At 51.0% G+C, this 23,085-nt stretch overlaps 2 protein-coding genes across 17 annotated transcripts in view; one reads left to right on the top strand and one right to left on the bottom strand.

Annotated features, from left to right (window-relative positions):
* FLI1 (Fli-1 proto-oncogene, ETS transcription factor) overlaps window positions 1–11,770 on the bottom strand; it is a 137,531-nt gene extending 125,761 nt beyond the window's left edge. For 5 of the 16 annotated variants that reach the window (XR_014815572.1, XR_014815574.1, XR_014815573.1 and 2 more), the window contains exon 1: window positions 2,775–2,981. Coding sequence is in view for 8 of the 16 variants with exons in the window: in XM_021063123.2 (XP_020918782.1) it covers window positions 2,775–2,792 (18 nt within the window). In the remaining 8 variants the exon portion in view is untranslated. Of the gene's footprint in view, window positions 1–2,774; window positions 2,982–3,609; window positions 3,698–4,290; window positions 4,803–10,169; window positions 10,278–11,494 lie in introns of those variants that run through there. The other 11 variants (XR_014815570.1, XR_014815571.1, XM_021063122.2 and 8 more) reach the window with 4 other exon arrangements.
* Window positions 3,079–23,085, top strand: part of LOC100516820 (uncharacterized) — a 36,446-nt gene continuing 16,439 nt past the window's right edge. The window contains 5 exon segments of the mRNA XM_084976639.1: window positions 3,079–3,356; window positions 3,358–3,618; window positions 3,620–3,823; window positions 3,825–4,063; window positions 16,912–17,005. Coding sequence (XP_084832765.1) covers window positions 3,304–3,356; window positions 3,358–3,618; window positions 3,620–3,823; window positions 3,825–4,063; window positions 16,912–16,925 — 771 coding nt within the window. The 5' untranslated portion in view covers window positions 3,079–3,303 and the 3' untranslated portion in view covers window positions 16,926–17,005.

Genomic DNA, 23,085 nt, shown 5'->3' with positions numbered 1-23,085 from the left:
CCTGGAGAGGAGAAGAGAGCATGATACAGAAGGACTTACTATAACAAGGGTGATGAGGTTGAGATTTTGTAATCACATGAAGTTGTGCAAAGTATGCTCAGAATAAAACGCTTCTGCAAGGAAACCCTGACTTCCCTGGCATCCTGGATCACATAGCTCCCCAGTGCTGAGACCCAGGGCTATTTTGAAATATAAACAAGCTTTATACATGAGGAAGAAATATGCAGATGCATGAAAGTGAAAATTCACATCTCCGAATTAATCAAAGAAGATTTGATTAAGGCCATCCAAGGCCATTCAAACTGGGAACGGGTCTACAAATTCAAGGTGAGATGTAGTGTCCTAAGACCAGTCTGGAACCGGACTTCGTGGACATGTAGGTACATGCGCTTGCAAGAGCAGACATTCATGACATTTTAGGAACTGAAAGGATTGGAAAGACACTATCGTAGAGGTGATTCAGACCTACCGTTTCATTTTTACAGTCTTAAGATCATACTGGCTTAATGGAATGCACATCCTCACTCAGAGACCAGAAGTCCACTGGCCTGTCCTTGTCCACTGTCTTCTCCAAACCCAGTGCCTGAACAACTGTGAAGTGGGGTCTGGGAACCCCGAGATCCGAAGGTCACACATGAACAGGAAACTGTGGCTTTCACACAATTTAAATATCAAAGTATACACTAAAGACTCCATCCTTCAGAATGTTAGGGAGTGAAGAAGACAGTTTGAAAAGCCACGGCTCTGTTGGTGGGTCTCATAGCCAGGCAACCTGGATCAGAGACAAAGGTTTTCAGGGGGGCGCCCCCCCCCCCCGCAGTCTGGATGGACTCAGGTGCTCGGCACCCACAGGAGAAAGAAGATCATCACTCCCGCCCCTGGCACGAAGCTCCAGGGTCCTGGTCTATGCCTGTTCTCATGGCCTGCCATGCCAATCCCTGAGCATGTATCTGAAGAGGTTAGCACATCCTGGGTACACAGACCACAGCTTCCTCCCTACCCTCAGGGCCTGTGCTAAGAGATCTGAACATCGGGGAGATGTTGCTTCACTTCTCCTAAGGGTGTCCACATCAAGACCCTGGAGCCGTGTTACCACCCTTCCGGATCAGAGGGGGGCCTTCTGGGTAAGTGGCAGGCAACCCCATGTAACGAGCAGGAGCCTTCCAGAATGGAGCATCTTATTGACACCAGAGAGACAGCGACACTGTACGCACATACCAACAAGAAGAGCAATAGGCATACAATGACCAGTGACCACCTTCCCAGAGGAATCCCCTCTCACCCACTCCTCACCCACACACTTTAAACTTGAGGAACTCAGACTCACATAGGCTCCCTTTAACCCATTACAATCAGTTATCTCATCTCCAGATTTTCAAGTTCCTGCTGTTGGTGCCTTTTACTTAAGTCAGCATATTTCAAACTTTCAGAGAAAAAAAAAAAAAAAAAAACCTTAGAAAATAAAAACCACTACCCCACCCAAATGATAAAAATCTTTTGAATTCTCCAAGCCCAACATCTTAGCCTCCTCTTACTCAGCCCTGAGCAAAGACTTGATTCCTCTGGGTTCTGGGAATGGCGGGCTCTGCCAGTCCCCACCTCACCAGCCTAATAGTTTTTCCAGACCGACTCAGGCTTGGTGTCCTGGGACAGCCTCGCAGCCAACTCCTGGTCCCATTCATTCCTCTCGGTCCTCTAAGGCCAGTCACATTAGGGGGTGTCCCTCCTCTGTGCTCTTGGCCCCACTTCCCTCTTCCAGAGGCAGCAGGCAGCCAACCCTCAGGCAGAAGCCCTGAGAAGCCTGCGGTGAAAACCAGACCCTCTGGGCTGCACTTGGCAACCTGGACGCAGGCTTGAGGCGTGGGGTGAGGGTAGGGGTGGGGGCTAGGAGTCCGCCGGGCAGTAGTCGAGGCTGCCGGCTCAGAGCCGCTCTCTTTCGGAGGAGCGGCTCTGCAGGCGCAGAAGCCTCTTCGAGAGGTCGGCAGGAGACCTGCCCCGGGACTGGTGCAGCCCCGGCGCGGAGTGCAGGAGCCGGACGCGAAGAGTGGCGCGGACCGGCCGGGAAAGTGATACCCCGGCGGAGGAGTGGCGAGGCCCGGCCCATTAGTCCTGGGGAGCCGGCAGCTCCCGAGCGCCGAGAACCCGGCACCAGAAGCGCCAAGAGGAAGGGAAACTGGCCCGCACTGACATGTAAACAGGGCTTCCATCTGGAGGAACTCGCTCGCACAGACCCCTAGACACACTCACTTGCACCCAGATCCGTCTGCAACCAATCCACTTGCCCGCCCCTGGGCCCACCCTGCAGGGACTTAGGCTGTTGGCGACTGCCTTCCCGCCCCCGCCGCCTTCGGCCTCCGGGGAGAGAAAGCCGGCCGCCCAGGCCGGTGCCCAGCGCAGGGGCCCGGGTGCCTGGCTCGCAGGGTGGGAGTGGTGGCCCCGGAGGTCTCTGGCCCTTGGCTGCGATCCGCGCCGGGCTCCCGGAGTTTCACGCCGCCGCCGCCGCCCCCGCCCGCAGCCCCGCCGGCAGCGCGGTGGGAGGGGGCCGGCTTCCACTTTGGGACCAGGGGTGTCGGAGAGACCGCCTTGTCGGGGACCCCGGCGGGTCGCCCCCGCCTGCGAGACCCGCCACTCGAGCGCGGGAGGAAAAGCCGGGGCGCGGAAGGAAGGGAGAGTGGCCACGTCTTCCGGGACCCCGGAGCTCCGCGCCCAGCCTGCCCGCCGCCTCGCCTCCCAAGCCAGCCCCGCCGCTCCGCGCCCACTGCCCCGTCGCTTACCTTAATAGTCCCGTCCATTTGGCCAAGTCTGCAGCCGAGCCCCCCAATATTCCACACATTGACCCGGTTACAGCCTGACCTCGCAGCCCCTTCGGATTAGCCCGGCGCGGCCTCTCTGGCGCCCTGGGCCCTCCCTGCGTGCCCCCCGCGAGCGCCCTGCCCTCGCTCCCCTGTGCACGTTTGTTGTTGTAGCGGAGCGAAAAAGAGACAGTTAACCGGATGAAACTTTTTTTCAGCTAATTTTGGGAAGTGACTTCACTTTGCGAATGGGGAGGAAGTCCTATCTCTCTCTCTCTCTCTCCCCCTCTCTCTCTCTCTCTCTGTCTCGCGCTCTCCTCTCTCTTCTCTTCTCTCCCCTCTGGTCTCCCTCGTCTTCCCTCCCCCCCCCACACCCCTTCTTCCTCCCCTCGGCTGCTCCTGCTTTTCGCATCACACACACTATATAAATATACGCGGAGATGCCCAGATACATTCATGCGCTGCGCACACAGGATACTTGCTCCCGGGAGATAAGAGCGAACTAGGAACAATGCCGGGGTCCACGCCCGGCGCCCGCGCCCTGATTCCCGAGGTCTGCAAGCCTCCCCCCATCACCTTCGCCCAAAGTCCAACACCAAACGCCTTTGGCCTCCTTCCTTTCCCCGGGGCTGTTGGCTGAAGGTGGCCCTCCTGACTCATTCACTTTCCGTTTCTTCCCACAGATACGTTCATTAATGCTTTTTCCAGCCGGAGACAAATTTTGGGGGGGGGGGAGTGCAGAAGAGTTTACTCGGGCTGGGGATAACCTGGAGCTTACTGCCCTGGAAGACCTGGACGCAAACCGAAGCAGACCAACCATTAAAAAGTGCATCCAATGGACATTCTTCCACTCGGGCCCTCGACTGCGGAGTCGCGCAAACTCCTGGAGCGGCTCACGCAACTACGCGGGCTCCTGCGGTTTCGGACGGACCTCGGCCGTCGGGGGCGGGGACTCGGCTCCCAGCGCGGTTAGCGAAGGGACGCCCTCGGGGCGGTGCGCCTCGGTCCCTCAGCTACTGGAGAGCTCCCGGCTCCGGGATCCGCGGCACCCCAGGCCACTTATCCGCGCCATCTAGGGTCAAACCCCTCGCGCATACCCCGACCCAAGGGCCCAAACCCTTGCGCCCGGGCGCCCGGGCCAGTGCTGCCTATGCAGTGCCACCTTTGGCCCCAAGAAACCTACGGTACAGCGAGACGATCCCTCCAGGCTGTCCGGCAGGTCTCCAGAACACAGCTTGCAACATCCCCGCACCGACCCAGACCTCTCCCAGGTGAGACCCCCGGGCCTGCGCTCCAGACCATCATCCCCACCGCGCCACGGAGGCCAAGGTCCCCACCGCCCGCCTTTTCAGTCCCCGCCACCCAGAGACCTCCCCGGTCCTCCTGCAGTGCCGCCGCCCGCTCCGTGTGGGGCAGCCTCAGGAGTCCCGGCGCAGAGGGAGGACCGCCAAGCGCTCTCGGGCTGACTCCCTTGTCCCCAACCTCCGAAACAGGTTACCTTGTTCACGCTCTTTCCAGACCACGCTTTGGACTTTTTCACTTTTATTTAAGAGTCCACTCGGGGAAGAAGGGGGAAAAAAATCCAGAGAAGATCCGAGTCAATTGAAAAAAAAAAATTCAAAAGGGTGTCGGCCAAAAAAAAAAAAAAAAAAGTGACATTAATTCTTTATTTCTTCAGCAGCAATTGAGCCCCAGAGAGCTCGCTGGCCTCCCTCCCTCCCTCCCCCCGCCCCCCTCTCGAAATTAGTCTCATCAATTCAGCTCCAATTTTGGGTTCGAATACAGACACGGGGCTGAACGTGACCAGACCTGGAGTGGCGGGTGCAGCCTGCCAGCAATTGAGACTCGGTGTGTGTACGGGGGAGTGGGGGGGGGGGAATGGGGTGGGATGGGGGCCGAGCCGGCCCCCCCCACCTCCTGTCTGCTTCTCAATCCAGGGGTCTGCTCGGGGGCTCCCCTGGGACCGCCACATCTGGTTACCGCTAGCGGGGTCAGTCCCCCCCTTTGCCTGGGGCCACCAGTTCTGGAGTTCAATTAAAAGAAATCAGGCTTAACCCTTTCCTCCCCTCAGCCTGCCTCCCTCGCCCTCTCACTCTTCCCTTCAGCGTTTCCACATGCTTTCCAGAGAGGAAAGAGGTTAAAGGGAAAGGAAGAATGAATTACATCCTTTCAAACCCCAAATTGTTTCCTTTTCAGCCCAGACTCTGTCGACCTTCAAATGACAACAAGGCTTTCAGGAGGGAGCAGGGAGACTGCTTCCCACCAGGACCTGACCAGAAACCCGGCACCCTCAGCCTCATTCTCCCTCTTTCAGGCAGAAAGACCGCCAATCTACCACAGGAGGCCCCCTTCTCGGTGCTGGGCAAACACTGAGGTCATTAATGGCCACCCCAGGCCAGGCAGTGGCTCCCCCTTCTAGGGCTTGTGAAGGCACCTCTGTGGCAAAACATTGGCCAGTCTTCTCTTTCCAACTCCTCTTCTGCCTGGCAACTACCTGCCTTCACTGCTCTGATCACCCCAACGTCCCTAGCATCCCTGCCTCTCTTCTTGGGAGAACTCCATGTGGAACTAAATTAAAATGAGGACTTGTCCTCCTGTTTGAACTGTGGGACTCATGAGCACTTTCTGTTTCTGCCTTAAAACCAAAGCAATTGTGTAATTTGGAAGTTGGGGGTGGGGTGGGGAGAGGCTGTCATTGGCATAGCTGTCACCCCTTAGTGACTCTGACTGGCATTGGTGCCTTAGCTTTTGGTATTTACCAGCCCTTCCATGAGAAGCCCCTGTCCATTCACAGAGACCTCCACCCAGAAAGAAAAGCCCCCCCCCCAATTCTGAACAGCCCCCTGAAGGAACCTGAGATCCCCTGCAACTCGTGTTGACATGGCAGTGGGCAGGTCTGCCCACTTATGTAACTCTGGTTTTGATGCCCTACTCCACGGCTGCTGCTGCTTTTTTAAATCCCGAAGGGGGAAAAAGTCCTAACCAAACACAACAGTAAACAAGTCTGCCCTGTTTAATGTGGTTACCACCAGACATCTGGAAAGATGGTTTGATCCTGGCAGCTCACATTGTTTTCACGAGCCGCCAAAGAGAATATTTCGAATGTTTGCATTGAGACAAATTGATAGAGAGCCTGTGGTGAGACGGCTACAGATGAAAACTGTCTTGGAGTTGGGAAGGGGGGAAGCCTTCCTCCTCTCTCCCCTCTCCCTCCCCTTCTCTCCTCTCACCCCTCTCCCCCTTCCCCTTTCTCCTCCCCCTCCTCGCTGGTCACTTGGCCCAGCTAAGGGCTGGTTACCCCAGCCCACACACTAGCTCACACCCTCTTTCCTGGCTCACCAGAGAATGTCCTGCTTCTCTCTTTCCCAGACTAGGCAGGGCTGGTGCCCAGGAGCTGGTGCCACCGGCTACCATCCTCCCCACTCCACTAGCCCCGGCTATTATCAAGAGTGTTGGGGAAGGAAGCTTACAGCCAAGGGAGCTGGGCTAGCATTTAAAACAAAAGCTATCAACTTGGGGGGGTGAGGGGGGAGACCAACCAAACAGCCCACCACACCTTTCTAAGTCTCAGGTCACTTGTTAAAAGCAGGCCCACGGGAGCAAATATTCTGGAAACCTTTGGACTTGGAGCATTTTCATTGCAACTGCGGTGGGATGACTTGCCTTGAACCATCCGCACTTGACAATATTTTCAAAGATGCGGAAGTCCTGCTTCCCCCGGGAGGGGAGCGGCGGGGTGAAACGTGTCTTGGCTGGCTCAATGTCAGCCCTTTTGACCCGGTCAAGACTTTCCAGACGCAGCTTCCCGGGCTTCTTTGGTCCCAGCCCTGGGTTGGGGGTGGGAGGACGCGACAAAGGGAGCCTGGTCCCTGGGGTGCCTCCAGACCCCAGGACGGCCAGTCACTTGAAACCCCGAAAGATGCCAGGCTTGGCAGAGCTTCTCGGGCGGATCCTTCTCCCTTAGTCCTCCCTCCTCCCGCCCCTCGCGTCCAGCGGCCGCCGCGGGTATTCGAGCTGGCAAGGGGGTGGGGGAGGGGGCGCGGGGGAGGGATGGGCAGGCGAGCGCCAAAACTCCAGACTGCACAACTGCAGCTTCAAGTGTCTGGCCCCTCGCTCGAGGCCATAATTAATTTGAGATTTATTTTTATTGGAGAACTCGAGTCTCGTCTGACCTTAGCCAAACAAGGCAGCTCGAGCCGCCCCTGGATGCGCTTGAATGCCGGGGAATATTTCTGCAGGAAGGCTCTGCAGGCGCGCCTGCTTTGAATTTGTTTCTCAGACTTCATCTACTCACAGATTGAAGGAAGATTTAGAGCCTCTGCTCGCCCTGCCCGCTCCCCACGCTCGTTCTTGCCTTAGCGCCAAGAGGGTTCAAAACGCTACGTGGGAGGCCGCGGCGGCGGGAGGGCCCGGGAGGGGGAGGGTCTCTGCGCCCCGAGCCCGTGGCGCTCAGGGGCCGGGTCCCCAGACCACGCGGCGTCGAGGAGGAAATCCCAAGGGAGTCGGAGGCAGACCAGAGAGCTCAGGCTGACAAGAGGTGGAGACCAGCCAGGTGCCGGGACCCTCACCCAGTGGCGGCGCCTAGATTGGGGGGGTGGGGGTGGGGGAAGGGAGAATTCAGCCGCTCCAATCTCCAGCCGCCCTGCCTCCCAGCCGCCCCAAACGGCGTTTAAAGTACAGACCTGCGTCCTTGAAACGACGTTTCAGGACCTGCCGGCCAGATGCTGCCCCTGGGCCCTGTCGCTGTGAACATTCTGGGCCACCAGCCTCTCTTCGTCTGGTGGGGGGTGTCTCCCCCAGAATGCAGCGTGGGCTGAACCAGCAGGCTGGCTGGTAGGGGAGCGAGAACAAGGAGTCTGGGAGACTTGCAAAGAGGGCAAGTGGAGGACCCTGCCACTCTCGAGTGGAGCAGCGAAGGGCCTTCAGGGACGTGCTCCTGGCGCTGAGATTGACATGTGCTTTGCCCAGTGCGGGCATCTTCCGCGGGCTTGACCAGAGTTATTCCACCGGGTCTCCTGCCCCTCCCCGATATCTTCAAGTGGAACGTCCCGGTTGAACTTTCCCACTGGGAACACATCCCACCCCACCCCCCAAACTAGGGTTTGTATACCAGCTCTGCACTTACCAGCTCTGTGGCCCTGGACAAGTTCCTTAACCTCTCTGTGCCTCAGTGCCCTCTTCTGCACTTTGGCGTTATAATAGGATCTACCTCAAAGGACTGTCGTAAAGATGAAGCGAATGTTTAGAACTTGCCTAGCATTCAGCACAGCTTGGCCCTTATTATTTGTACCTGGCTCTGCCCCTTGCAAGCGGTGCTACATTAACCACTCAATGCCTGTTTCTCATCTGCAAAATGGATTGCCTCCTACGGTTGTTATTAACATTAAATAAATTAGTGCAGATACAATGCTCTCATTCCTTTTCACCTTTTCCTTGCTTTTTTCAGCCTCAAACCCGCCCAACACGCTCTCCTGAGCGTTCCTCCCTGAGTACTTGGAAGCGAGATCGCTGCCCGGGTGGAGTGGGTACCCTCAGTTCTCCAGGGCCCGGCTCGCCTTCTGGCTCCTGGGGCCTGGGCGCCAGGGCCCGCGGTGTTTGTCAACAGCCTCTGAGCCGTGTGCCTGGGGCGGAATGACAGAGGCTTGGCAGCCAGGGACTGTTTGTGCCCCTCTGGCAAATGGTAGGCGTAGGGAGCCGGCGGAACAGACCCAAGATTGTCCTTGCCACGCGAACCTTTCGCCGTCATCAATGCACCCCTTTGTGCAACAATACAAACTTTGTGGCTGCTGAAAAATCCATTTTTTCCCCTTGAAAAGAGCTCCTGCGGCGAGCGGCTCCCCTGGCGGCCACAACTCGTAGACTGCCGCCCCTCTCCCCCTCCCCCAGCGGTTCCCTCCCCTAACCCAGGCCCGTTTGCTTTCTTTCTGGCCCTTGGCCTCAGTCAAGCTCCTGGGTTCCCTTTTGTCCCTCGGGGTTCGTCATCCCCGAGGTTTTGGATGTCAGGTGTGGGCAGACTATGGGGTCCTCGTGAACAGGAGGGAGACCGAAGCTCCCCGTCCCCTGCCCTTTACAGCCCTCTGGGCAGAGACCAGAGTGGAAGCTGGGTCAGCTGTGCCCTGGGTCCTGGAAGCGGTTGGGCGGGAGGGCTTACGCGGCGTCCTTAACCTCTCAGGAAACCTGGACGCCGCGAACCCGAGCGCGCTCTACTCTGTGTGTGCTCTGCCACCTCCTGGGAGCCGTGCGTCCACCCCTCCGTTCACTGATTACGCATCCATTGAGTCCCTCATTTTTCATTCATTCATCACTGGTTGATAAAACACCCCTTCCCTGCCAAGCCTCCAAAACCTGGCTTCCCCAAACTGACTATAGATTCCAGACCATAGGCAGGGGCCAGAAGATGCTACCTTGTGTCAACAAATTTCCCTTGAGAGAAACAGGAGGAGGGTTGGATGCATAATTGACGCGCCCCAATAAGACTCGAGAGTTCCCATTCCATCGAGGTACACGGGCGCCTGCAGACAGCCACACCGCCAGGCTGTCGCTGTCGCTGGACTGTGAGCAGGGGGCTGGCGGGGGTGGGGGGGATGGGGCTCCGGGCGGAGTTTCCGGAAGGAGGGGGCGGGACCGGGACCTAAGGAGGTGGGAGTGGGTTTGCCCGGCCGCCGAAGTCCTTCCTTCCCCAAGCGCGGAAGGCTTTGGTCCGCTACCCAGAAGCCGGGAGGTAGCGCTTGGGCTTCGAGCTGCGAGAGGATCGCGCCTTGGTCCCTACACCGAGCGGGTCCCCACCCTCGGCCCCGCCCCGCTGGCGGATTTTCATTAAACGTGTAACCCAGATGTCCTGGCCTTGGTTTGTTTACATTCTTGGGAACTGTTGTGGAAAAGGAAAGAAAAAGAAAAAAAAAAAAAAGCCAACACCCTTTGATATACTGTTAAATATAGGAATCTGTGCTATCGAGGCGCTGGTGGGGCCAAGGAGGGTGGGTTTGAGGACTAGAGGGTGTCGAATCCGTGGAAGAAGCGAATCGCGATCACTCACCCGTCCCCACATGCACAGATGCTCATACCTTCACACTCTCGTCCACACAGACCCTTGACTCGGGGAACCTGCTGTGCGCGCCACACATTGGGAGCCAGGCCCCCAGTGCCTCGGCTTCCCTGCACGACCTTCACCAGGCTTGTTCACATCGATTCCTCAAACAGAATTGGCCCAGACCCTTGTCCTCAGAGGATCTGCACACCCTCATCTGGTCTCGTGCCCTTTGCTCTAGACCTTCCCGCGCCGAGAGCGCCGCCGCTCCCCCATCTCTTTTCCCAGGGAGGGACGGAAGGGACCATGGGGTTGTGTGTGTGTGGGGAGGGGAGGTTGGGGGTCATTACCTGTTTAAAGACGCTGTCATGTCTTACCTTGACGTAAGACGACGTGTCAGGGACTGTCTGGAACATTCTGGGTTGGTGAGGAGGTGTCAGGAAGGCCCAAGAACCAACCTGGATGGGAGAAACCTCAGTCACCCACGAGTCGGGGATGGTGAAGCAGGAACGCAATGGGAGATGACAGAAGAGTGGGGGGGGGGGAAGAGGCTTCCTTCCACCTGGACCAGCGAGGGAGGATAAAGCACGGGTACCTGCGCCCTCCTGCATGTCTATCCCCTAGGCTTCAGGCTAAGGAGGTGGTGAGAGCCAGCTCTCACTGTTGAGTCTCTTTCCTGCAGTCCTGTAACCCTCTTCCACCTGTAATCCCATCTGGAGACATCTGTCTCCCCCAGGCTCTGGGTAGTTTCATACATGGGGACAGTGACCTGTCCCCACCAGAGGGGACAGTAACAAGGAAAGAGGTAGATGTCCTTACCCATGAAGCCAAAGGTCCCAGGGAACAGCTACTTATAGAGTTGCCAACGCTCGGGCAGCTCTGCCAACATCAGGGCACAGTGCTTTTGCCTGGCTCCCCCACAAGCCCTAAGACTTCCCGGTGGGGGACAGCTTAGAAAGAAGCACCTGGCTCAAGGTTCTGAGGTCTCCAGAGGCCTCTTTCCCAGAGTGCACCCCTCCCCTTTTCTGAAAGAAAACACTTTTTTTCTTCCCAAAGACCAGGAATGAGGTGGCCTCATTTTTAGTGGTAGGGAGGTAGTGTCTGAGGGCTGACTATTTGGGCTGAAAGGCACAAAAATCTACCCTAAGATGCCAGGTGCCGCCTGCGTACGTCTCTCCCTCTCCTTGCCAAGTCTGGCAGCCGTCTCTCTCCTCTTCCTTCCCTCCCTTCTCTTAAACCACCTCTAACGTGGCAGGGTGCAGCTACTACGGCAGCCAATGTGTTTCTGATAAAACACTTTTCTCTCCACTAACAAATTCCAGCTTTTTGGCTCCTGAAGCCACAACAGACACACGAGTGCAGGGACCAGGTACTTTTCTCCAGGCTCCTAGATTCCCATTCACTGTTCTCCCTGGTGCTTTTGCTCCAGCGTCTCCCCATTTTCTTGGAAAGTTCGAGTGAAATTTGCAAAAAGAGTGGGCAAGAGGTAGGGAGGGAAAGGAGAGAAAAGAAAACCTGGGAGAGAATGAGAGAAAGAAAGAGTCCCAGAAAAGCCTTGCATTTCCCAGCTGCAACTAGAGCAGACAGCCCGGCAGAGGGATCTGCCTTGGCCCCCTACCCCCACCCCCTTGGCCCCCTACCCCCACCCCCAGATCCCACACAAACAAACACCCACCTTAGACACCCCTTCCTGCTCCGCCAGCAGGAGCCGGATTTCTGCACCTCCAGGGTGTTCAAGCTCTTGGAGCGACTCCTCTGTGCCCAGACTCCCAATCCTTGGCAGAGTGGAATTAAACCCGCTGGCTGCCTAGAGTTGAAGTTTGCCTTTCTTTTCAGCGTATCCAGGCAGCCTCAGCCCCTGCACATCCTACGGGCTGCAGCAGCCACTCAGGTCTGTGCGCCCTGCAGCTTTCCTCTGGCTGCCTCTCTCCAGCGCTCTCCGCCCCACTCCCTCTTCCTCTGTCTTTTCCCGTCTTTTAATTTGATTTCCGTTTTCTTATCAATATTTCAACTGCTGTCTGATGAATTGTTCTAATAGCTACCCATCTGCCCCCAGCTGCTTTTCCAGAAACCTCCCTGTGTTACTAGGAAATGTCAAGGATCACCAGAACCCAGCACATATCATAAATGTAAAGTCACACAGCCCTGTCAAGCCAGGAGGAGACGTGGAAACCCAGGCCTTCTTTAAGCTGAGTATTTAGTTTGCAGTGGTTGCAATGCAAATAATTATTCTTTACATTTAAACGGTAGGAGTGAAATCGAATTCGCTTTTTTCAAGCCCTTAAGTTTTTCCCCCTTAAAGTTATTCTTTTCTCTTATTGGTCCTCACAGGCGCGTAGCTCCTACTGACAGCATCTATAAGGGCAGGGTGGATTGCAAGTGTTAAAGAGCCAGTGCGATTTTGAGGTTTTGATTTTAAAACATGCGCACATTTATAAATACTGTTGCTCTAATGCAGCATTATAAATCAACTCTGCTTCAATTAAAAAAAAAAAAAACCCATTCCTGCTTAGGGGTTGTTTCCGGGTCCTCAGACTTAGGTTTTCTTGAAATTTGGAATGTTGCTTATTTCTTCACCTCTACTCCTAGACCTGGACTTGAAGGAGCCTCAGAGCTGCAGGTTCATGTTCACGGTTGTTCTTTTGGTTGCCCGGTCCAGGGCCATTCTCCGCAGACTCGGCCTGGCTGGCAAGTCCCACCAGGCTGGCATTTTCACACCCTGGGCCTCCCCTCTCCAGAGTCTCCTGTGAAAGGGAACTGCTCACCAGGCCCCTCACCCAGAACTAATCAACTAGTGTGGGGGAAAGCAGAGGTGACTGGTGAAAATAGTGTGTGTCAGTTCCTAAGAATGAGAATCTGAGAAATGGCCTCTGCTTCTCCAGCATCCGCATCCCCCTCCTCTTCCTTCCTTATGTATCCAGATCTCTGACAGCTTCGGTTCTGTCGGGACCCTAGGAAAATATTGAATACCTGCTCCCTCTTCTGTCTCCCCCGACCCCCATCTCCTCCCTTCCAACCAGCTCTGGAAATTTCTGACCAAAAGGCAATTGCTGGGATTCCATTTCTGGCGAGAGCACACTTATCACCCAGACCTCCCCACGTGGGGGGTAGGAACACTGGGGGCAGGGTTATTCATTATTTCCTTCTCAACAATATCCCGATTTTTCTCTCCGTCCCTCCCCCAAAGCTCAACATATTGAAACATTTTGCTGCTTAATAAGAGCAGCCGGGAGAGCTAGGAGGTGAAAGGCCAGCCTGGGACCGTGACTGGGGCTGCCAGGGCTCAGTGCTGACTGCCAGGCTGCTCCCGCCCAGCACATTCCTGGCCACTGCTTAGGAAAACAAGACAGGGCTGGGGAGGGGAGGGGGCTGAGGTACCAGAACCACAGCCCCGTATTTCTGTTCTTGGGATTTGGGGAGAGCTCATCTTCCCTCCCAAAGGAAATAAACATATTCCATGCAACGAAGAATAAAGCAAAAGTTGTGACTATCAGATAATCGTCCTACACCGATGTCATGCTTTGCAAAGGTAAGTTCTTTTTAAGAAAGTTAGAGATTTGAAAAAGAAGGCTTCAGCTGTATTAGAGGAGGTGAAAATGAAACAACTGGTCTAATTAATACCTCAGCACCCAGAATTGGTTTTTTCGCTATTTTCTTTTTCCATCCCTCCCACTCTTCCTCCTTCTTCTTCCTTTTCTTTCTTAAAAATTTTTTTTTCCTTAAAGTATTATTGATTTAGAATGTTGTGCCAATTTCTGCTGTACAGCGCAGTGACTCAGTTACACACATATATGTATTCTTTTTTATAGTCTTTCTTTCTTCCATGCCTTCCTTTCTCTCCCTACCTTCCTTTCTTTTCTTTTCTTCTTCTTTCTTTTTCTCTCTCTCTTTCTTTTGGCTGTTCCCACATTATGCAAAAGTTCCCAGGCCAAGGATCGAACCCACACCATGGCAGCAGCCCAAGCTGCTGCATTGACAATGTCATAGCCTTAACCCACTATGCCACCAGGAACTCCCTTCCTTCCTTTTCTTGAAGGTGGTCGCTAAGAGATCACTTGAGTGCCTGCCTCTGGATTTTAACCCATTCTTTTTTATGTTTTCACAGTTTTTATTGCATCCTTGTTTGTAGACATATCTACCCAAGGTTTTCTCCCTTCCTTGGAGTGTAAGCTCGCTGAAAGCAGGAGTTGAGTTTGTTTGGATGCCCTGTGTCCATAACTGAAATTGATAGGCAGAGAAGTGGAACAATTACTTAGTTACATCTCTCCTTTCTGACCAAAATCTAAAGAAGGGAGCACACAAAAAACGCAACTATCACATTGTTATTAAAGAAAAACTTACAGGAAACTTTCACCTGAGTGATTGATACTCATTCATTTTCTGCTTTGCATGGTAACAGGAAATCAGTGCTCATGTGCTGGCTTCATTTTTACATAAATGGTTTCACCAGGGATCATGGTGTGATAATCCCTCTTCCCAAGAACCCTGGGTATGGTCGGCTGATGGAGGTGCCCGTCTCCAAGTTGTCTACCAAACTCTTCGGGGTTGTGTGTGTGTGTGTTTGCACACAGCTGCCCCTGAGAGCTTGAGCACTTGTCCCATTTCCTACATTTCTGGTACTTTTAAAAGTCAGAATGAGTATTCACCCCAAGAGTCATGCAAATAATAAAATCTTGTTGATCCTGGGAAAACATGAGCTGAGAACAAAGTGATGACTAATCTGGAGTCCCTTTCAGGCAGGGTTTCAGAGCTGGACATACACCTGGAAGTTTGCGCATTTATGGGAGATGGGGGAGGTGGGGAGGACTGTGGATGCCCAAGAGGGAAGTACCTATGGGCCTAAGCACCCCATCTGGGGCAGGGGTGGGGCAGGGGTAGGACCCAGGCTATCTTATCCTCCAGGAAGTTATGACCAACTCCCTTGTCACCTGGAGCCTTCCATTTGCCTGAAGAAAGTTGCTGAAATTGGTAATAGCCTCCCTAGGAAGGCACAAAATAGAGGAGGATGGAGGGGGGTGGAGTAGGAAGACCCATGAAAGCCAACTTGGCCCTCCAATGGTTTCCAAAGGGAGAAGGGGTGGGGGCTTTCTTATGCCAGGTGCCAACCTGCTTCCTTGGGCCATTGATTTGCAATCCAGAGTCTGGGTAGCAAGTGACCCTCATGTGGAGTTTGGGAATCAGGAGATGGGAACCCAGTAGAGGAGCAGGAGAAATATCTGAGTGGTGCCACCCTGGGCTGTTGGGGGGGGTTCTCGGATTCTAAGCAAGGCCAGCAGGACCAGCTTCCTTACTGGGCAAATGAGAGGTGGCAATGAGATCATCACATGACTCCTTCCAATCAGAGGGTGCTGAAATTCAGTGAGGTTATTTAACCCCACAAAGAATGTGAATCAAAGGCAAATTCACATTCTAGGGGTAGAAACTTTAGGTTCCAGTAGTGGCTGTGCTTCTGATGACACGTGTTAGGGGCGGATTAGTGTCCCCCTAAACTTCATAGGTTAAAGCCCTGACCAGAAGGTGACTGTATTTGAAAACAGGGCTTTTAATGGGGCAAAGAAGGTAAAATGGATAAGCCCTAAACCCAAAGGACTGGGGTCCTTATAAGCAGAGAAGACTAAAGAATGTGGGAGCATGGGAGGAAGGGCAGGTGAGAACACAGGGAGAAGATGACCAACCACAGGACAAGGAGGTTGGTCTCAGGAGAAACCACACCTGCAACACCTTGATTTTGGACCTCTAGTCTCCAGAACCAAGAGAAAATAGATAGTTTAAGCCACGAAGACTTTGATATTTTATTATGGCAGCCCTAGCAGACTAGTGCAACTGAGGAATCATATTTTGCTATGTATTTGGTTTCTCCAAGCAGGTAAAAGGGAATTGACCGTGTTGACTCAACTCTTCTAGAACCTGCTATGATGACCAGCATCTACTTATTGTATATCTAAAGTGTTGGGGGCCATGTGGGGCCTTGTGTATAAAGCAGTGTTCTTGTCTTGGGGATTCTTTCTATGCCAAATAAAACCCAAAGCTACCTTGAGTTTCAGTGTCCTCTGTGGATTTTCTAGTGCTTTTGCTTGTAATGATGAAGGAAGGAAGAAAGCAAGCTGCTTCCAGCTCTTCCAACAAACAACTTCAGATTTTACAGTGTAGCCAGCAAGGTGTCACGCTCCTTATCTCTCATTATCTGTGTCCTCTTGGGGCCCTGGACAGGCTGCAAAACTTGATTGAGCTCCTGGAAATTACTAGGAGAGAGAAGGGGTGGGAAATCTGCTCCAGGAGATAAGCCCAGGAAATAGACGCAGTGAGTAGAACAGAATCCATGAAAAGAGCAGTCACACAGGGGGCCCTTTGGATTCCAAGATGTGTGTGACCTGGTCAGGCCTTTGATTCTCATCACATACCCACATTCACACCCACCCTCCCCCCCAGCACACACACACACACACACACACACACACACACACACGCTTATGCATACCCATCCTCAGTGTAAAAGAGGATCTTAGAATGGATAAGTGGACGTAGGATGCGAAATAGGGAGCATTCAAAGCCAGGATGGAGAATGGCTGAGGCAAAAATTCAGCAATCTGAACAGGTACTCAAGGACCTCCCCCAGCTAACAGTTTCAGCCCTCCCCCATCTATAATTCAAAAATAAGTAAAGTTTCCCAGGACTTGGGGATGAAGTGGTTGCTGGAGAATGAATGGGACTATGCATTACAGCAAAGAGAAGCTCTTAAGACCAAAGATTTTTATATACTTGAGATTTATCCTTCCAACTCCCTGAGCAAGTTTCTCTCCCCATTAACTTATCTCTTCATGGATATTTGTTAACTAATTTTATTTTACTAGATGATCCCTGAGGCGTCTTCTAGTTTAAATCTTCACAGTTCTAAGGAGCATGTTACTGATTGCACTTATGGTTCTCTTTTGACAGGTTCCTGGGAGATGGTCTCCATACCTGTTCCTGTTGAAATTCTGTGGAATGTTTCCTGTGTAATAATTCCACTGTAATTCCACATTGCATGATGTTTTTTATGATTGAGTGTAGTAATTTATCCATATATCCATTAATTCATCCATTCCCTTTCAGGGACCGGGCGTTGAGGAGAGAGAACGGACCATGAAAAGGACATTTGTGGTAACACTCTGCTACCTCTGAGAAGGCAAAGGTTTGCAAAGAATCGGTAACTAAAGGATTCAAAACATTTGCAATGAATGGTACAGCTGGTCCATCCATGGCAACTTGGAGGTAGAAGATCAATGGGTTAGATGAGGAGTTCCCGACGGGGTACAGCAGAAACGAATCTGACTAGGAAGCATGAGGTTGTGGGTTCGATCCCTGACCTTGCTCAGTGGGTTAAGGATCCGGCGTTGCCGTGAGCTGTGATGTAGGTCGCAGATGCAGACGTTGCTGTGGCTCTGGTGCAGACCAGAAGCTACAGCTCCGATTTGACCCCTAGTCTGGGAAGCTCCATATGCCATGGGTGCAGCCCTAAAAGAACAAAAAAGACCAAAAAAAAAAAAAAAAAGTGTTAGTTGAAAAAAAAAACCTAACAACACTTAAGGACACTGCTGAGAAAAATGCCACAGAAGAGAAAGTGGGCTCACTCTGCCTGCTGAAGACAGAAGAGAGCAGTGTGATCTGAAGCGTAGATGCTGTAGTCTTTGCCCCCTTCCTTCCTTGATGACCCTGATTTTAAAAAGAGAGAAGAAAAAACCCAGACAAAAGTCAAAGTGGGCTAATGCCAGTTCTATTTGACATGAAGGTCTTTGGGCATCTTTTTTTTAACACTTGTATTTTTCAAAATTAGCGTATAGTTGATATACAGCATTGTGCCAAGTTCTGCTCCACAGCAAAGTGACCCAGTCATCATGTATATACATTCTTTTTCTCATACTATATTCCATCATGTTTTATCCCAAGAGAGTGGATATAGTTCCCTGGGCTATACAGTAGCACCTCATTGCTTACCCCTTGTCAATGTCACCGTTTGCATCTACCAACCCCAAACTCCCCATCCATCCCATTCCCTCCCCACTCCCCTTTGGCAACCACAAGTCTGTCCTCTAGGGCATCTTTTTTTAATATAGGGAATGGTTGAGTGAGGAGAAGTATAAACAATATTCCTCATACTGATGCCTGAGGATGGTCTTTTGAGAACTGAGCGGATTTTGGCCAAGCGCTGCCAACTCCTAGAGGAAAAAGATGCTATGTACAACCTGCCTGACCAAATAATGGTCTGATGTGTCATTATTATTATTTTGGTGACCTTCAACTTTGACAGACAGGGGACAAGGGACAGCCGGGCCCTGGAGAGAGCCCGGTCACTCGGTATCACTTCAATGCACTTCGCAGCTGAACAAAAAACAATGTACCCCCACTTAACACAATAAACACTTGGGACTCACTGCCTGCCTGGTGAGTTCCTCTGAGGGAACCTGGTTTTCCTAGATAAGAGATCAAAAGTGGAGAGCATGTTTTCATTTTCTGGGTGAATGTTTTTCAATCAGATTTTGCGAAATAAGATGTCTCCTAGACTTGAGGCTTGAGGGCAAGAGGGACATAGATTTCTTACGCATTCTAATTTTGCTTTTGAGAAGATCAGACTGGTGTGTGGCCAGTCGCAGTACTTGACTCCGAAATTCTCATTGTTTCAGCATGATCATTAGTACTGGTAGGGAAAGAGGAGGTAGTTATATGTTACTCAGTGCAGCCTGTGTGCTGCTCCTTTGGGTGGTGACTTTGGTTCTATTTTACAAAAGTTGGAACAGAAGGGGTGATGTGGAGTGGACCTTGAAGAGACAGGGCTCTCCTTCAAGTGTATGATTCCCCCCCCCGCCCCCGCTGCCCCCGTGTTAACCCCTCCCTTGAGTTCTGACCAGAGAGTTAGCTGACCTGGGTGATGACCAGAGCTCACTGGATTTGAATCGAGCCAGTTTCACGCATCCTTTACTAACTCAGCTAGCCACCTCTGCTGGCTGGCTTGTCCTTTCGTGGTCCCTAGCCTTTTCATTCCACTAACTTTTTAGACAAGTGGCACCAGCAGTAAAAATTCAGAGCCAGGAAGCAGTGTGCGCACTGAATATTTCATGTGTCAGCTGGCCAAGGGTCACATGGGCACCATGGCTTTGGTGACTAGCTTGGGGACGAGATATCCCAATCTTTTTACAGCGCCCCCAGGTGACTGCAGTGTGCAGACACAGTGGAGAGGCAGCCTTCATTTCGTGAGGCACCAATACCACCCCCAGTGAAAATTCAACAAGTCGCTGGGCTCTGCTCCCTTGCAAAGACCCACCAGGGTGGATGATGAGGGCATTTTTCAGTTGGGCAGTCCTTTCGATCTGGAACCAAACTGAATTTCGGCCTACGCCTCCAGCAGAGACACGGGTCATCGCCGTGGGGCCCAGAACCCAGAGGCGATAAGCACTTGCAATCTTGAGTGCTTATCTCCCCCTGGATCTGGCCTTCTTGCTTTTATAAAGGAAATCGGGAAATCTCGCCGCAACAGGCTTTCCTGTGAGGAGGCTGGCATTTCCTGCCTGCCCCACTGGGGACAGAAATGGAGCGAACACACTGCTGACGTGCAGCTGCTCACCAGCTCCTTCATATGGGCTGGGGCGGGAAAAGTGGGCACCCAACCAGACCAACACTGGTGTGCGTTTGAGCTACAGGAATGGTTATTTTCCGGACACATTTTCTATACAGCGTTCTTACACATGGAGTAAGAAAAACAAAATCCACAGTTCCTTGCTTGAATGCACCCATTTACGCTCACTCACACATGTGTGCAGAGTGGATATTCAACTGATATTACCTGATGGACCTGAAGGACTTCTGACAAACGAGGTATCATGAAACCAGTAATTCTTTTTTTTTTTTTTTGGCTCTACGTGCACCATGCAGAGATTCCCCAGCCAGGGATCCAGCCTGTGCCACAGTATTGACCCCAAGTCATAGCAGTGAGCAAGCTGGATCCTGAACTTGCTGAGCCACAGGGGGAACTTCTAAACTGGTGATATTAAAATTAAGTCACATGGTAATGCACTGGGGAAAGTTATATAAAGTCCATGGCTTCGAAGTTTTCAAGTTTTGTAAACAAATCTTGCTTCTGGAAAGAGAATTTCCTTCCTCCACCTCGCACGTTTCTCTTAAATTTTAGTTCAATCTTTATATGTGTGCCATTGACAAGGTCATCTGTGCTCATAAACTTTTCACATGTGACTTCGGTCAAAAGAAAGACACAAGTGCAGGTGGAAACCTTGATCTTGTTCTACTAGGATCGCATTGGCACGATCTATTTCATGTAGCACTGAGAGTCATATGTGATCCGAAAGGACCCTAGAGAGATTCATACTCGATTTCCAGGAAGAAACAGAATCTGATACAGAAATGACCCTTTTTTATGACAATATTTAAATATTTTATTTCAGTAAGTGACACGAGCATTGTTATCACCATCTTTTACTTGCTGAAAACTGACTCACATGTCAGAAACCTGAGTCTCTTAGAATCATCTTTTAGACATTATCTAAGTAATGTATTTTAGACGTTATCTGAGTCATTACATAAGCAATTTGTCAAACCTTGTAGGGTGAACCACAGGGCCTGGCTAGAACCCAAGTCTTTTAACTTTTAATCTCCCATTTCCTTGTTGAGTTTCTATCCACATGTCCCATGAAATAGATTCATTTTCCATCTCCTTTAGGTGGTGGTGAGGTTGGAATTCGCAATGCCAGTTTATTGATTTCATAACTCCCTTCTCTCCTCCCATGTTTGAAACATCCAAGGTAGATATGTCCCTTCTCTTCATCCCCAGAGGAAAAGTTGCAGAGGCAGTAGAGACGTAGTTTATGCAGCCCTCCCCCTAATGTTCTCATATCACATAACCATGGCATGATGATACACACGTAGCATTAGTACAGTAGCAGTGACAATCTATAGACTGTTTGAATGTCATCGGTTTTCCTGCAGCATCCTTGTTCTGCTCCAGGGTCCAGTCCAGGACCCACAAGGCACTGAACCATCAGGGGTCCTTAGCCTCTTCTATCTGTAGTAGTAACTCAGTCCTTCCTTCTGTTAAATGATCTTGACATTTTGGAAGAGCATTGGTAGGGTCTTATGTAGGACGTCCCAGAAGGAATTTGTCTGAAGTTTTCTCATGATTAGATTGATGTTATATATTTTTGGGAAGAACACACAGAAGTGAGATGCCTTCTGCTGCACATCGTTCTAGAGGATCCATGACATTGACTTGTCTTCTCTTCTTACTAGAAGGTGTTGACCTTGAACACTGGTCAAAGTGCTATTGGCCAAGATACTCCCTTATACAGTCATTATTTTTTTTCCCTTTGTAATTAAGAAGAATCTGAGAGGGGGGCAGGGACACTTTTCAATTAGCAAGTATTTTGGGGGGAAATACATGGAGAACTTACTCTTTTGTTCAGTGATTTTAGCCTTCATAGCTGGAGTTTACCTTGAGCAATAATTACTGTGGTGCTCTAATGGTGATTTCACTCAGTTCACTACATTTCTTAATCTGAGTTTTTGTTAAGAAAGACTTGTCCCTTCTCCTCCCTCTCTGATTTCCCTTTCTTTCTCTCTCTCCTCTCTAGTCCTTCTTTTCTCCCTCCCTCCTTCCTTCCTTCTTCCCTCACTTCCTCCCTTCTTCCTTCTATCTTTCTTCCTCCCTTCCTTCCTTCTTTACTTCCTTCCTTCCCTATGGACTTGTGGGGATTTATTTTATCCTTGGATTGTAATTCATTACTACCAATGTATTCATTATTTTTTTGTCTCAGATTGGCCCACTTGGGCCATCGGAAGCTTTTTCGGGTTGACTCCTGCATCCCTTTGAAATGCCCCATCCTTTCTGACTTTTTTCCTTTCGCATCTTCTTACTTTCTAGCACCACATGGTGCTCCCAGCTATCTTATATTTGCCCTGTCCAGCCCTGAAATCAACAACCGTCTCCTCCAAGGATCCTCAGTTCCTTGAACAGCAGGAGGGTATTTAGAAACCAAGACTTGGGAATTAGTTGCACTCCTTGCTGTTAGGTGCTACTGCTTCTTTTATGATGTCTTTCTCTAAGCAAAAGTTTTAAATTTTGATAAAGTACTATTTATATTTTTTTCTTTTATGAATCGTGCTTCTGCGGTCATATATGCAAACTCTGCTATACCTGAAATCATGCAAATGTTCTTGGATTCTGTGTTTTCTTCTAGACGTTTGATAGCTTTATTTGTTTATTTATTTTGCCTCTTTGCCTTTTCTAGGGCCGCTTCCCGCAGCATATGGAGGTTCCCAGGCTAGGGGTCTAATTGGAGCTGTAGCTGCTGGCCTGTGCCACAGTTCACAGCAACGCTGGATCCTCCACCCACTGAGCAAGGCCAGGGATCGAACCTGCAACCTCATGGTTCCTAGTTGGATTCATTAATCACTGTGCCACGATGGGAACTCCGTAGGCGTTTGATAGCTTTAAATTTTACATTTAGGTCTATGATCTACATAAATTAATTTCTGTATAGGGTGTGAGGTATGGGTAGTGGTTCATTATTTAATTACTTAATTTATTTTGCATATAGACATCTAAATGTTCCAGCCCCATTTGTTAAAAAGACTATCTTTCCTTCATTGAATAGTCTTGCACCTGTGTCAAAAATCAGTTGACTATATTCATGTGGGTGTGTTTACAAGTTATTCATTCTGTTCCATCGATAAATACGTCTAACCTTTTGCCAATAACACTGAGGGAGCTGACATCTCAACAATATTGATAAACATAAAAATTTGAGTGCATCTTATAAAGAATTTATATTGCTGTTCATTGCTGTTAGGAACTTGTGCTATTTTTGCTTGATGTTGTCACTAGGAGCTGAGATGAGCACAACTATCAAGATGTAACATCACATAAATGGGTCAGTAATGAGAGTCAAATGTAAAAATAGGGAGTTCCCATTGTGGTGCCGTGGAAACGAATCCAGAGGATGTGGGTTCGATCCCTGGCCTCGCTCAGTGGGTTGGGGATCCAGTGTTGCTGTGAGCTGCAGTGTAGGTGGCAGACACAGCTTGGATCCCCATGTTGCTGTGGCTGTGCTGTAGGCAGGCAGCTGCCACTCTGATTTGACCCCTAGCCTGGGAATGTCCATATGCCATGGGTGCGACCCTAAAGAGCAAAAAAAAAAAAAAAAAAAAAAAGTAAAAACAAACCTCCCCTGGATTATTAGGGATTAAGGGTCATGTCTCCAAAGTGAAATGTGAATAGTTACA

This window comes from Sus scrofa, chromosome 9 (assembly GCF_054392235.1).
Source record: "Sus scrofa isolate SSC_HxYL_T2T_F1_AM1 chromosome 9, Sscrofa_HxYL_maternal_Yorkshire_Landrace_v2.0, whole genome shotgun sequence".
NCBI lineage: Eukaryota > Metazoa > Chordata > Mammalia > Artiodactyla > Suidae > Sus > Sus scrofa.
The sequence above is the reverse complement of the archived record's forward strand: the minus strand, read 5'-3'. Positions and strand labels throughout refer to the sequence as shown.